The 16261-nt window shown below is 46.0% G+C and overlaps 1 protein-coding gene across 1 annotated transcript; it reads right to left on the reverse strand.

Moving 5' to 3' along the window:
* On the reverse strand, positions 1-15644 carry LOC135826712 (slit homolog 3 protein-like). Its single transcript, XM_065339314.1, has 8 exons — positions 15425-15644; positions 11834-12374; positions 7121-7192; positions 6673-6744; positions 4346-4417; positions 2822-2893; positions 1489-1560; positions 1-76 (listed from the first exon to the last, which is right to left on the reverse strand). The coding sequence occupies exons 1-8, from the start codon at positions 15471-15473 to the stop codon at positions 1-3; spliced, it is 1026 nt and encodes a 341-aa protein (XP_065195386.1). The 5' UTR covers positions 15474-15644.
* Positions 15645-16261: the final 617 nt, after the last annotated feature.

Consider the following 16261-nt stretch of genomic DNA (forward strand, 5'->3'; position numbering starts at 1 on the left):
TTACACGTTCTGTAGGTGTGCAAGACCATCAAAGATACCAGGTGGTAAGGTGGAGATTCGATTGTGGGCTAGACCACTGTCATGCCATACATGCACACACAAATGCACACACAAATGCACACAAACATACGTACACACACATACACACACACACATACATAAACACACATGCACACACATACACATAATAGTATAATACATGCACACATATACATGCATATGCACACCCACACGTACACCCACACACACGTACACACACACACGTACACACACACGTACACACGCACACACACGCACACACACACACGTACATACGTACACACACACACACACGCACGCACCCACACACACACGTACATACGTACACACACACACACACACACACACACACACACACACACAATGTACAGAGACAAAACAACTGTTGGACATGCAGACCAGGAGAAGGGTCCCACGATGAAGACACATTCTTTAGTTTAGGGATTTAGGGCATACAACTGAGAATTCATGCACACACTTCCACTTCCATATGCCCATCGCTGCAGCAATGATAACGAACAAATTTGTGATGGGATTACAATACACCAACTCAAATGGAGTGAGTTTCGGCATCCGTAGCAACGCCACCAGTCTCAAGAATCCAGGCACAGACGCATCTACCAAGCGGTTGGTGGTGAGGAGATCAGATTCAGAACCACCACCAAGTGGTTGTTGTTGTTGTTGTTGTTGTTGTTGTTGTTACTTTATTTTACTTCACCAGAATTACAGGCAGTAGAATGCCTTCTCACAAATCAAGTCAAAGACCGAACATCACACAGTCATGTTGACTAAATCTACAAAATTCCAGTGCGTTTACTAATGTAATTATTTCAGCCTAAAGCACTGATTGGCCGTATTCAAATTTCAGCGTTGACTACTCCTGCCACGACACCCTCATACTGTATCTTGAAAGCCAAAATTTCAGCTGCAGCAATTTTAGGCCCCAACGGCTCAGGCTGAAAACAGCCGAACATAGATTTGCGCCGAATATGTCTGTTGACTTTAATAATCATAGGAGGTAACAATACTCCAGCTTGGAAGTCTGTCTTCTTGCAGTGCATGAAAAAGAAGGAAGGAAGAATTTTTTTACGTAAGGGGTCGTAGCAAAGTTTTTTGTTGTCCCTGAAACGAACATCATTGGTCGGGGGGGGGGGGGTGCGAGCCAAAATCGCAAGTCGACCGACACTGCACATATGTCATGCGCATGCATGCAATTTTCGTCGTCCAGCATAGCAAGCTGCATCCGTTTCAGAGGGAGGGGAGGGGGTCCGAGTACGAAAGGAACGATGTTCGTTTCAAGGACGACAGAACACTTTTGCGACGACACCACCTAACCATACAAGAGACTTTCCGAACGTCCAAATACAAGACAGCTCCGCGCTCGTAGTGTTCGTAGATTGAAACTTGCAAAGGCGAAGAGTGGCTGGCTCGGTGCACAACACAACTTACATGGCTGTGAGTGAGGCGATAGGATCAAACATTTCCGGGTTCAGACTGCTGAAAAGATTTCCGTCCAAGTTCCTGCAGGTAAACAAATCGAGCACACGCGTCAATAGAACCCACAAATAGATATGTACACCCCTCACTATGCCCTACGATTCCCCTCAGTATTTCTCACCTTGCTCCCCCGTAACGGCCTTTAATATGTTCAGGCTGCTCGGTTTGGAGCCATCAGTTGCCCGATGATCGTGGTATTACGCGAAACTCAGAGTTGCGACACAGCTTGCAATCTCTCTCTTGTGTACACCCCTTAAACATTCCATCATGAAACTCAAGGGTTAAAAAAAAAATGGGGAACACATTCAGTTGTCCATCAGGTCAATGCCAACTTTGATGCATACCATGTTCACAGATACGTGCACAGAAAGACAAGTGGCAAAACCACAGGCACAGGCGGGCGTGCATGCACGCGTGCACACAAACACATACACACACCATGTACCATGTGCCATGTATGTCCGTTGCAAGAGAAGCACTTAACTCTGCAAATGTGCTGGGCGCACACCCGCAGAGGTTCTCTTGCAGCAATGATAGCGGACCAGTAGATAGTAGATCTGAATGAAACAGATCAAGCCGGACTAACGCCAGATAACAGCCTGATCCAAACAAATCAAGGTGAAGCCATGCAAATCTACCACCAATGCACACCTGGTCTACACCACATGGAATACATTGGAAAAGATGGCCTCTTAGGGCCGGGTTCCACTGCGGCTCCGCTGCTCGTCATCCGCGGCTTGAAACGTCATCATTACCATAGTGACCGCGGCTCGAGCTGGAGCAGCGAGGCCGCGGCTCACCGCGAACTTTTGCTGTGATTCTTGATCAAAAACTGCGAGCCGCGGTCGCGGCTCGACCTGTTTCCCGTACTTTTCATTGTTTTGTACGCGAGAATTTTAAAATTCAAATTTTAATTCGTTGTGTAGGCCAGAAGACGAGGATTTTTTTGATTTCGCACGTGCGCGCAGGCAGGTAGAACGTCATCAGAAAACGTGAAGCATGACCGCGGTACCGCGAATGGCGAGTGTCAGTGGAACCGCGCTGCTCCGCTGCATGCAGCCAAGTGCCGCGAGCAGCGGAGCCGCAGTGGAACCCAGCCCTTAGAAGACAGTTACCTATGCACATCCTACACACATGTACAAGCACACGTGCACAAGCATACGTGCACACACGTGTACACACACACACACTCACGCACACACGCACATACACACACTGGAAAGTACAGTTGAATTTTCTCCTATCAGTTGAGTTATGCAGCGCAGCCTACATCCCATTCTCTTACAGTCTCGACAGTATGGGGTTGAAGTTAAACACTCTGTTGGGTAGATCCAGTAAATGATTGTCCGATAGGTCACTGGAACAAACAACACACACACACACACACACACACACACACACACACACACACACACACACACACACACACACACACACACACACACACACACACACAGACACAGACACACACACAAGCACACACAGACACACACACACACAGACACACACACACGCACACACAGACACACACACGCACACACAAACACAGACATTAGAGATGAGCGTAAAAACTAAAACCAGGCTGATGTGCCGACAGTGTAATAAATTAAAACTATCTTGAAAATCAGGCTTGTATTAAAAATAGGCTTCTAATCGAGATAGGCTTGAATACAAGACACTACGGTATTCCATATTTGGACAAATCATGAGGGAGAAATGTACAGGGCCGGCTGTACTGCTTGGCTCCGAACGCTGGAATGCGCTCCTCTGGTGAGACCCGTTTATGTTCTTCGCAGCACATAAATCAGCACGAGCATTTTTAGGAGAAGAACACACTTTTGGCTCTTGAACATCTTGATAGTTTTCACGAGTAAACTTTGTGGATAGTGCCCTTTTTTATTTTGATAGGGACGATAACCATAAACTACTGCAAAAGCTATTTTTTGTTGTTGTTGCCATGGCTGGCTATTCGCCCTCACCTCCTCCTTGATTGGCCTTGGCCATGAGTGTGTGCATAATAATAATAATAATAATAATAATAATAATAATAAATTGTGTAATTTGAAACTCTGGTATTGAGCCAATTATAAAAGTAGAAAGGAAAAGGACATATGGAAACGAGTTAAGAGTAACTCTCCACCACTGTAACTAGATACTATATACAGTCAGAAAGTGCAACAACTAGGCACAAAACTGACAGAGTACTGAGACATTCGACGTCCTGACACCTAGCTTCAACACATCTCCGTAGCGCTAACCGACAGCCTTCCAACTTGGAAGGTTCAAGGTTATGGAAAGACCAAAGAGGGGAAGGCAAGCGCAACGAAAACGAGCACAAGCTACAGTCCCAACGGAACAAAGAATGTCGATTGTCACTGGACGATGACGAGACCAGGAGGCGATTTGACAAAGCGGTCTAACTACAATTCGAAGCAGCAAAGCAGCACACCACCCAACTTGGGTGGGTCAAAAATATCAAAGATAAGTTTTAAAGAAGTGGTTTCTACCAACACACTTCACCATTGCTGCTACCCTCCACACATACAAACATTTCCATCACTCCCGCAACACACAGTATATATACTCGTTTCAGTTTTTGTTGGCTTTAGTTGAATGGTTTTTCACCCTGAAGATGGCCATGCCCGAAAATTTGGTGCATTCCATTTGTATCTAATATTATTTATTTATTTTGGAAGTGAAGTGAACTTATGCAGCGAAGAGACCGTAGTTGGAGAGTTTGAAGTGAGGTACCCTGTAATGTGTGAGTGGCTGCAATGGAGTCTGCGAGTGCTTAGAAATGTGTACTTACAGGGAAGTTAATTCAGGCAAGGCGGAAAACAGATATTCAGGCACTGAAAAGATTAGGTTTTTGCTCAGATCTCTATTTCAAACAGAACACATAGAACAGGACAAACAGACAAACGAAAAAAAAGAAGAAGCAGACACCGCTCCTTTTTAGGTACTGTAAAAGCCGTTATTCTAACGAGGCACATATATAACGATTTCCTACAAGACTGGTTTACGTGAACCAAAGGTAACGATTCTCACTCATTCTCAATGCTCAATAGCAACAGTATTGTATCGATTTCTGTAATTGAGCCTCTAGATTCCAAAAGGGGCTTACTCAGTATGTCATTTTGTAGCATTTTTTAGTTGTCTATACAATGACATTGCCATACCCCAGCAGATCACTCTGTAAAAAACCTAGGTCTAAAATCGTTATCTTTCACAGAGTTATGGGTGTTTCAATAATAGAATTATACAGCGCTTTATGGGAAAACTCAATATTCAAATGCATTTTTCTCAATACTGTGCGAAACGACATCGGATCCAGAGGCGCGTATAACGATTAAAATTTGACGACAGATTTCTCCTCGTTAACTCGCTAGAATTAGCACTTCGTTATATATGGCTTTTACAGTACCAGATAAACAACCAACAACAGGTGGGAATATCAAGATTTGGCTTTCAACTGTTCCGCGGGCAGAGATGCACCACATGTGCATGACATTCACTCATGCACACATATACAGAGAGAGAGAGAGGGGGGGGAGAGCGAGAGAGAGAGAGAGAGAGAGAGAGAGAGAGAGAGAGAGAGAGAGAGAGAGAGAGAGAGAGAGAGAGAGAGAGAGAGAGAGAGAGAGAGAGAGAGAGAGAGAGAGAGAGAGAGAGAGAGAGAGAGAGAGAGAGAGAGAGAGAGAGAGAGAGAGAGAGAGAGAGAGGGAGAGGGAGAGCGAGCGAGAGAGAGAAAGAGAGAGAGAGAGAGAGAGAGAGAGAAAGAGAGAGATAGATGGATTATATAGATAGATACTCAAATATGTGGACAGCAACTGTTTCGCTCTGTTAGAGCTCCTCAGCACAGCTCAGAGGACCGAAGCGCAGCTCTTTGCAATGAAATACGTTTCCGTGAAGCCAAGCATTTTTATAAAGAGCTGCAAACCCCACCAAGAGTGCTCGAAATGCTCCAAGAGCAGTGAGCGTTGCACAAGGCGAGCAGCAAGGGTTCGCGCTAAGGTAAGAGTGCTCAACCTAACGACATTGCTGACTGCTAGGGAGCATAATACTCAAATCTGTGGACAGCAACTGTTTCGCTCTGTTAGAGCTCTTCAGCACAGCTCAGAGGACCGAAGCGCAGCTCTTCGCAATGAAATACGTTTCCGTGAAGCAAAGCATTTATAAAGAGCTGCAAACCCCGCCAAGAGTGCTCGAAATGCTATGATATAGATAGATAGATAGATAGATAGAGAGAGAGAGAGAGAGTGATGATGGCTTTGTGGCTATTCCATTATAATGATTGTCCAATTCAGTTACTATCAAAGAAACAGTTGATATCATCCAAATTATTAATTGTTTTTTCCTACAATAGTTCCCATCCGGTGCTGGTGTTAACGTGGGGCCTGGTGTCGCGGATCTCGATGGCTTCACGTATTGGACTGAATTGGGCAATCATTATAATGGAGTGGCCACAGAGCTGTCATCACTGAATAAATCACTTACACTTGGGAAGCTTCCCTCACTGGCATGCCTCTTGTAGTACGCATGCATGAGGTTTAAGACATTCATGATTGGTGAGAGATACAGGTGTTGGGAAGATGACAATGATGGAATGTGACAATATGCTTTGGTTCCGGTGGTGAATATCTCGCCTACTTGTACACCTTTGCCGCTCAACTCGCTGTATCTGTTACTCTTATGGCGCCAGATCATGCTGTTTTGGCCGGTAGGATTTTTTTCACACGATATGTTTTGTTGCTGGCGTTAAATATCTCCCTTACACCTCTGCCACTGAAGTTGCTGTATTCTATTATTCTTATTGAGCGGGATTATGCTGTTTTGGCGGTAGGACTTTGGCATAAAACTGCTTCTTTTTGTTTCATTTCGTACCTGATGGTGGCAATTTTGCCGAAACGTACGTAAAGGAATTGGTTCGGTTTGCAGTGCCTTGGGAATGGGTGTCCACCCAACCACTCTCTATGAATGTAAAACATGTAAGTACAAACTTAGAAGTTGCGACTTCGGCGGTATTAGTGATGACAGGAAGTGTGTGCTCCTCGTTAGAACAATCAACTTCATCATGTAAGTACATGCGCTTTTATAGTGAGTCATTATGGTGAATTACACACAGACATGCCTTACAAGCGCCGCAGGAAGGGTACAGCATGAAACGGCCGTGTGTTCCACGTGTTTAATATGTTCCATGATAGAACTCTGCAAAGAGAACATACGCGCGCGCACCCACCCACACGCACGCATACACACATACATGCACACATGTAAAAACACACAGAAACATCCACAGCTGGTTGCCTTTTCAGAGTGGTCCCCTCGACAGGTCGTGGCCCTTTCAGAGTGATCTCATGGATAGGTGATGGCCCTATCAAAATGCAAGCCCCCCCCCCCCCCCTGACAGGTGATGGCCCTATCAAAGTGCCCCCCCCCCCCCCCGACAGGTGATGGCCCTATCAAAGTGCCCCTTCCCCCCTGACAGGTGGTTGCCTTACCAGAGTGATCTCCCTCACAGGCTGTGCTGCGGACACAATCAAAGGTTGTCAGACGGTTTGCTTTAGACTTGACCCCGACTTACAGTTCAAGGAGGTTTCGGGTAGTACGAAAAGCATTATCCGGTAGGCTAAAGAGATTGTTAACTGACAGATCTCTGTAAGCACAGACACACAAAGGCAAGGTTATCGGCTACTCATCATTCAGACTACGGCCAAAATCACGCGACGTCTGAACTTGAATTTCCACGGTGATGCGGTCGCGTTTGAAATGACAAATGTACAGTCGCGGATCAAACACGTCTGAGTCATAGAAAAGTGGTCACAGTTGACTGTAGTCAGAATACAGTATTAGGAAAGATCGTCCGAATGGGCTAGGTGTAGATGAGCATCACCCAGTTGGATTCAGTGCGGTGGCACAGGCGAAAGCGAACAAACACAACTGAACACACGCATAGTATTTTGATTTTTTTTACAATGCAACACAATATTGTGGAAAGTACACAACAAAAAGAGACAAGAGGAAAAGCGTTATAATATACAAGCTTGGCTGTTAATATTCTAGGTGAAATGTACTGCTGTTATGGGTTATCACTTTGTCCTTCCTTCTTTCTTTCTCTAGTTTGTTCATTTTTTCATTTGCAAGTTTATTGTCAGCAGACGCATTCGTTATTGCTCTCGCTTTCATTGTTAAAATTCACACTTGTAAATTTCACTGCTGTTTTTTCTTTTTCTCTAACTTAGATTTTCTATAATAGTTCAATTTTGTTTCAGTGTCCTTTAGTACAACGACGATTCCTGATGAGTGTTGTACGAAAACTTGTTTGAATCCTTACTTTTTCTCTACACTATTTCTTCATATTTTCATCGTTCTATTGCACATTGTCTCCACCGTTTTACATTGCACGAATAAAGTGTACACAAATGTCGATTCAGCTTGTCTTATTGATTGCGGGTATCAAATTATTGTCTCCTCGCGGTTTGTTTAAATAATAATACATAATAATAATAAAACAGAGAGGTTCCAGGCTGTCCAAGAGAGTGCTCAATACCGAGAGGCAGAGCGGGTTCAAACAATAAGAGTCTGTTTTCTGATGATCGCTTACAGTCCATTTCAAAACTATAGACGCGTACCTAGGCAAAAACCGTTATGCCAGCATCTATACCACATAAAATCTGTGATCACTTTGTGCATAATTTTTTCCAAATTGGGCGTCTGTTATCCAATCCTTTAGAAACTATATGAGAGCAATTGTGGAGCGGTCCTGAGCAATATTCCGAAAACTATTCTCAAAAAGTTCCAGCCAAATTTGAAATAAATATTTCAAAAACCCTACGCGTCTATAGTTTTGAAATGCACTGTAGAGCGTGAAACTCACGGGTTAAAACACTTTTTCACCCTCTTATTGTTTAATAACAAAACAATATAGCCTGTAAAATGTTACCATGGTAACTGAACTGAACGCATGCTGCATACACAAACACATTTGAACGAGTCAAGAATCCACGTGTGTCCACTACGGTAGTACCAGTGAATTTCCTTCACTCAAGACTCAGTTTGTGTGCCTGGCTGGCTGCCATGCCAACCTGCATATTCGGGATGCACTAACAGAGGAAGACCTAACTATTCCCGAGCAATTCATACCACAAACAGCTATCAGAGCACTTCCATATTTAGGACAGATGCATGCGCAACACTTGGTGTTGTTGTTGTTGTTTTTTTTGAAATCTTTTATTCTCACGCTGGCCAGTGGCCAATAAGAGAGAAATAACCACAGGCACGGGGATCCGATACAGAGAGTTGTTGTTGTTGTTGTTGTTGTTGTTGTTGTTGTGCGAGATGATTTGTAAAAATGTTACATGGCATATTATTAAGGGCTCAGATGGTGAGCCAAGGAAAAAAATTGTAACATGGAAATTGTGGGCACAAGTTATGCAATCTGACTGCTCAAAGTCTGGTTTAGTTGGTGGACTCAGTCGCATAACTTGTACCCACAATTTCCATGGCTTATTGTTGTTTTACAACTTGAGTAAAATATCGTTGTCGAGGACGATTCCTATCTTCTGGTGTAGTGTTTTTATTAGTTAGATAGATTAGTGAGTTTCCACTGTATAGTAATAGATAGGCATTAGCAGCGTTTTGCGACATCGTTTTGTTCTGCCGTGCTGTGAGTCGTCAATGATGGATTGACACTCATGACTTTGTTATCGATGCAGTAAAATATCTCTCAATGGAGACTAGAAGACCGTCTGAGCGCCTGCGACCGTACCCTTCAGCAGGCCAGAACCCTGAGCTAATCCCCGAGGCCGACCCTCAGTCTGCCACGCGATCAGAGGGACCAAGAAGAACGAAGAGACTGGCCAGAGCTGAAGGCCAGAAAACAGCAATTTTGGCTGTCCGTGCTTTTCATTCTCCAGTCCCAAAAGGCAGTTTCAAATCAAAGGCTGACGTTGCTGCAGCATATGGAATTGGCAAACAGCTTTACAGCACGTACGAGTCTGAGCTGGCCAACTCGGGTGTCTTGGTAGAAATCCAGCAGGGCAGGTTGCTAGCTCCGGAGTTGCCGCCGTGTAATGTTAGTATGTTGAGTTTGACGGCAAAGCACTCATTGAGGGTGGTCCGTTGCCTTCTCTCAAAACACTCCATAATTATGGATATAAGTTAGTCAAGGAATTGATTGTCAGTCGCTGCACCCGCCTTGGAGATGATGCGCAATATGGAAGCCACGGCACTGTCGGTATGTACCGGGAAGGGCTTAAGTGGGCAGGTGGGCAGATGCATGATGGCTTGCTGCCAAGGGATGGCCGGGAAGCTTCGCAGTTACTCTCTATGAGTGGGGTTAACGTTTCACACATGATGTAGCACACTAATGTCAAAGTATCGAAGCAGCAAGATGAGGTTTGCATAGTCACACTACAGAAGGCCGGAATCCAGTTGAGGAGTCCATATCGCTTCGAATTGGAGTTAGCGAAGTACGTCCAAATGCTGCGCGCTCTAAAGTTGAAAGCCGGAAAATCGCTGATGATTGGCGCAGCGAATTTCTTGATTCCTGGCACCGTGGCATCCTATGCTGATTCTTTTCAAGCTGCCGGAGTGTGGTATGGCTAGTACTATTCCTTCAGAAAGCGCTGGGGTATGCAGGTAAAGAACCAGACGCGGCTTGAAACTAAAATAATCCGTTTGGTGAAAAAAATCAGACTCGGGTGGAGAGCCAAGGATTAATTTATAAGAAGAGATGAGGACCAAGGAACTACAAGTTACGCTAAAATGTCCACTAACACCACCAATTACTTTACAATCAGCTCATGCGGTAACATTGCACGACCCTGACCAACGGCACTGACGTTCTATACCTAACTGGCAATCAGCTCTAGCATATCTTGAATGCGCATTCCAACAGCCTTCCAGCTTGGAAGGTTCCAAGTTAGAAATAACATGGGATCTAAATTTGTCTTGGTCGAAGTACTGTTCCATAGTACTGAGGCATTCGGATCTTCATAATTCATGTTCGCTTAGCTTCTCCTCCAATTGATCTTCGAATCTTTAGAGCCACACAAGTTGTGTGGTATGTTGCTATACGTCCTTGAATTGTGGTTTGACCGTTTTGTCTGATGATCTTTGTCAGTATCGTCTTCGACACACATGTACATCCGCCAACGTCCTTCACAGCGCAGACTTTCAGCTCATGCTTGTCTTGGTTGCGCTCACCTTCCCCTCCTATGTTGTTTCTACCTTAGAACCTTCCAAGCTGGAAGGCTGTTGGAATGCGCATCCAAGATGTGCTAGAGCTGATTGCCAGTTAGGTGTAGAACGTCAGCACCGTTAGTCAGTGTCGTGCAATGTTATCGCATGAGCTGATTGTAAATTAACTGACGGTGTTGGTGGACATTTTAGCGTAACTCGTAGTTCCTTGGTTAAAACAGTTCGATATTTACGGACGGCCCCTAAGCAAACTTCTATATACCCCCCAGTGAGCGCAGGATAGTTTGACCTGGCTAGAACACGAAATACATGTACTGTATTTCCCCGAATACAAGTCGCACCTTTTTACACTAAAATCCGAGGGTAAAAAAGGGGGTGCGACTTACAATCGAGCATGACTTACTACTGAAGTTAGTATATCGAAACCATATTGCTCAAACCTGAAAATGGGGGAGCAACTTATAATTGAGTGCGACTTATAATCGGGGAAACCCGGTATGCACAGTAGGGAGGTTCTGCTATACGTGAAACGCAGAGAAATCAAGTATGCCCGGGAACTCTCTTCGCGTTCCCGTAACGTAAACAAAAGCTATTCTGCTCTACGTTCACGTAGAGAAATCACATGGAATGTGTACTGGGACTTTCCCCTTCCATATTTGGCAGTTTTCTGCCCGCCGTTGATAGATACCCAGCAGATCCGTACGCATTTTCTCTGCGTGTGCCACAACGTAGAGAACCTCATCTCCGCGTGGAAATCTGGAGCCAAAAACGCGCGAAGCCGTAGACTCTAACCCAGACACCTGCTCTCTACGTGATTTCTCTACGTTTCACATATAGCAGAACCTCCCTAGTACTGTGAAGTGAGAAACTTTCGCTAGAGATTAAATTTCGCTATTTTCGCGACCATCACACATTCGCAAATATAAATCGCTGCAAACCTCTCCGTACATTGATTGCAGACAGTACAAGATCCGACTGAAGAGATAGAATCGCAAAAGTTTCTCATCGTGAACCAGCCCAATTTATGCAAACGCTAAATTTGTGCGACCGCAAAAGTTTGTCGCTTTACAGTATCACCGTAGTGATAGGCACTTACATATGTGTGGTGGAAGCAGGGACGCCGTCTGGGTTGAATTCCGTCAGACCCAGTCCAGTACAGATGTAGATGCACAACCGTGCGTAGCATTTCTGCGGTGATGGCGGTACGGCCACGGACACTGCTGCACGGGTGGTGGTGGTGGTGGTGGTGGTGGTTTTCACGCTACCCGCTGGCACCGCGGCAGTGCTAGTTGTCGTGTTGTGTAGCGGTGTTGTCGTGGCAAACGTGGGTGCTGTCGCGTTGAACCTGGGTGTTGACGCGTTAGGCCTGGTTGTCGTTTCGGACCCGGGTGTTGTCGCGTTGGGCCTGGGTGCAGTCGTCACCAGTCCATCTGTTCCCAGTGTTAGCAGCGTAGTGGGAAAACCAGTTGTCACGGGGGATCCGGTCATTGTCGTTTTGGGCCCGGGCGACGTCGTTGCCGGCGTCGTCGCCGGTAGATCTATTCCCATTGCAGGCCTGGGTATGCAGACCGCCCACATTGCCATGGCAACAACCATTAGAACATCACACGGGTGTGGGTGAGACCACGTCAACGCTGCTGGAAATAAGCATGACACCAGAGGCCAGAGAACAACATGTAAGTTCATTAGACAATTCTCTGACACAACCCCTAACCTTGGGTCTTGTCCTATTTTTATCAAGGGGAAATTCAGAAAGATGATCAAACTGGCAATTCAACCATTTAAAGCCCCCCCCCCCCCTCTCTCTCTCCCTCCAAATCTCCAGACGGTGGGTGGATGTATAAATATGCGGTAACTGCTCCACATACCGTGGATGTATGTACTCAACACACTGAATGCGCAGGCAGTGCACAAACGTGTGCATATTGTAACGCGCCAGCATGCACACTCACAAACACACACACACACACACAAACACACACACACACACACACACTCTCTCTCTCTCTCTCATGGAGCGAAGGAATCAGAATCGGCCAGACCTGTTTGGCAAGGAGTCCATCCGTAAGGCCGACTTCTGCCGCTGGAATGAGTGTCAATCCAATGTAGCTGCGGCCTGACTGTGTGTCAGATGGGCATGGTTCGTACTCTGGGTGTCAGACGGGCATGGTTCGTACTCTGTGTGTCAGACGGCCGGCATGGTGCGTACTCTGGGAAGGACTAACAGTTACTATCCACGGATCATTGGAACCGTTGGGTCCTAGCCAAAGGGGGATGGAAGGGAGGGGGCAGCACCTTCCCTACTCTGATTGTGCACCCCTAGGGAGAGGGGAAGGGGGTGGAAGGGGGGGGGGGGAGGGGGAGGCAGCACTTTCCCTACTCAGACGGTGCAACCATTGTGAAAAAGTGTAGCCCCTTGCTCATTATTTTCCATTACAGTATTTCCAGAGTACAAAAAAATTCACGGTTCGCGTGAGACTCGGTTTCTCTATATAGAGGCCGAGTTTTCCGCATCCGTAGGAACGCCACCACCCTTCAAGGATCAAGGCGCAGATGCAGCTCCTAAAGCGGTGGGAGGTGAGTAGATCAGCTCACCAGCAGAGTACAAGCCGCACTTTAAAAAAAACACCAGCAATTCGCCCAAAAAAGTCAGTACGACTAATGCTACGATGGTCAAATCAACGGTGATAGGCAAGGTAGGTGGTGTCTGTGCTTTGTGACAAAAAATCTGGGTGCGGCTTATACTCCAGCGCGGCTTATACTCCGGAAAGTATGATCCATGCATGTGTTTATCACTCAAATTATCAGATCACACAAGGAAATGCGGTGATCGTCGATCGTTCCGGTTGCGCACTGTGCTCGTCTGTTGCATGTTAGACAGGTTTCGCACAACGGAAATTCGTGAGATTCGGCCGTCACGGCCTGGCCTGCCAGTGTACGCATTTAATTAACTCTCGACGGAACTGAAGGAGCTGAACAACGAAAATTACTATCGTTGCAATCACCGTACTGCCATGCAGTAATGTGCACCACCTGCATACTGTTGTACTCTCAGTGCGTGCACTCCTGACTTTCTAGACCTAATTCCCGTACTCCACAAAACTTGACCTGACCATTTCGAGGTTGCGAAACCTCTGAATCAACCGATTTTCGTAGTCTTTTCCGTGGTTGCCTCATCCGTCGTACACTACGAGACTTCATTGCACACAACCTCTACAGTGTGTCACAAGGCAGCATTGGGATGGATAATTTGTTTTGTTTCCCCTGCTCCCACCGGTTACCCCCTAATATTGTTTCCAGGCTAAAACCCTGCATTTGACTGTGTTGAATTGAATTGATGCTGTCATGTACGCACTTTGCTGCCTACTAAGAGCTCATTGCCCCAACGTTCCTCACCCACCCTGTACCCCCACTTCCGCCTGAATTGAACGCATGCATTGCATGCCCTGAGTTTAGGGTCGGTTCACATAAGCAATATCGGCGCCGGGAAGCACCGGCAGTGAGCCAGCTCCCGATCCGTTCCGCATACAGTTCGAGTACCAAATCTACTACAAAGTAGTACAGAATGTGTCCAAATGCTATGACAGGTTTGCCCATTGAAGCTTGAATTCTTTCCTTCTTCAGTACTGAGTTCAAGGTCTTTCGGTGATGGCCACTCGGTGCTACCTATTACTGGAGAGCATGAAACTCCTTCTACACCTTTTATTGCAGTCTAGTAAGCAATGGTGTCGAAATTATGCATGCAAACGTTGATGAAGTCACAAGAACCTGCCAATATATCCTTCGTATTTTGTATTTGTTTCAATTGTATTTGTCTCATAAGTTCACAACAGTCAAGCAGATCATCCGAGAAGGACGGGTTGGTATGCTGACTTAATTTGCCACCTTGAAGCGACTACAAGAATGGCGAACGGACCTCATCTTTAGCTTCGATTAAGGAAAATTTAGGATGAGTCTTGGTTTGAAATTTCGACAAAGTCTGGCTCCCGGCACCGGCGGTCACCGGCGCGAACCGTTCACAAACCACTTTTGGTCAAAATTGTACAGGATCGGTGCCGGGGCAGATCGCAAGAGTTGGGCATTGCCCAACTTTGCCGGCTGCCCCTTGCGATAATTTATAATTTTATGATTTTATTACGACTGCACTGCACTGGTTCACATAATCGCAATGCGCGGGGAGTGGTTGCAAGAGGCCCAGCACCGGATGACTCCCGGAACCAACCAATAACTACAACAAGTTACAACGATACTCAGTTTATAACATGTGGCTGAAAATAATAATAATTGAGAAACGCTCCACCAACTGCATGCAGTACATATACCACGGTACAATCAGAAAGGTAAGTGTAAACAACCTGTGATCTCCACGGGGTCGGACATGTTTTGTTAGCCTGAGCTAGCTGTCGACGTCTCCAGTTTTGAGTTACTATTTATATTTTTACAAGCAGTGCCAACCAGAGTACGCTTGATGGCATTTCGACTGGCATTGCTGTCCGGGTGGACTATCATTCAACAGTCTTGCGCACTGCCACTCAAATGAGCGCCATCGGTAAAATGCCCCAACAGCTGCAGCCACAGAGCCCACTCAACAAGCTGTCTGTCTGTGTCTGTCCACGTCCTGCTGCATATGCGCATGCAAGCTCCGTAAGGGAAGACAATGCCTAAAGCGTCACAATAACTAACTAACCTTTGGACCCGACTGTCGACTCGCGACGGAGAAAACTCGGCACCCACATTTTCCGTAGTCGATGCCTTGCACACCGTTTCAAAAAGCCTGATGGTGGCTCAGCCGTGGTGGGCTCCCCAGCCAAACACTCTGATCATGTACGAGTAAAGACTGGACAAAGAGGTCCTGCCATTTCTTTCAAAACCCTACGAGCAAGCAAGGAAATGAAGGGTGTCACAGAATGAGCTTGGCCAGGAAGTTGAAATGTTTGTTTTTGTGCGTACATGCTCCATGGTACATGTACCAGTGTGTATGTGTGTACGAGTCAAGTGTACTAGTGTGTCGACGTCAGTACCAGAACATTGTAATTGTACGAGCACAGACTCAGTGACCTTATGTTTGTAGTACCATTATTAGTAAAGTACATTGTATTGGCAAAGCACACAAGCAAGTTGAAGGGTCCAATCATCAAAGAAGAAATCAAAGCCAACACTACAAGAGACAATACCGATAAAGAGCAAGCACGATGCAACCCAATATTCAACACAATTTCTCAAATGCTGACAGAATCGCTTTTCTGGCAGGCGTAGATGGACGCTAGCGTGCAGTAGATAAAAAATGCCTATATGCCATGCATGGCGATCATCATGATCATGACATGGGGAAAAGCTCCGATATCATCCTCCACCAGGGCCCTAGCATCCGGTGAGTCCGGCTTTCGCAGTAGTGTCCATTTCTGGTCAAGTACTTGTACTGCATTTGTCCGGACCAGGGAGTAGTACAATACGATTGTACTACTCCCTGGTCCCGACCGCCTCAGGAAATCCCAGTGCTACACGGCACTGCCGACGTCCACCT

Source organism: Sycon ciliatum, chromosome 10 (assembly GCF_964019385.1).
Source record: "Sycon ciliatum chromosome 10, ocSycCili1.1, whole genome shotgun sequence".
Classification (NCBI taxonomy): domain Eukaryota; kingdom Metazoa; phylum Porifera; class Calcarea; order Leucosolenida; family Sycettidae; genus Sycon; species Sycon ciliatum.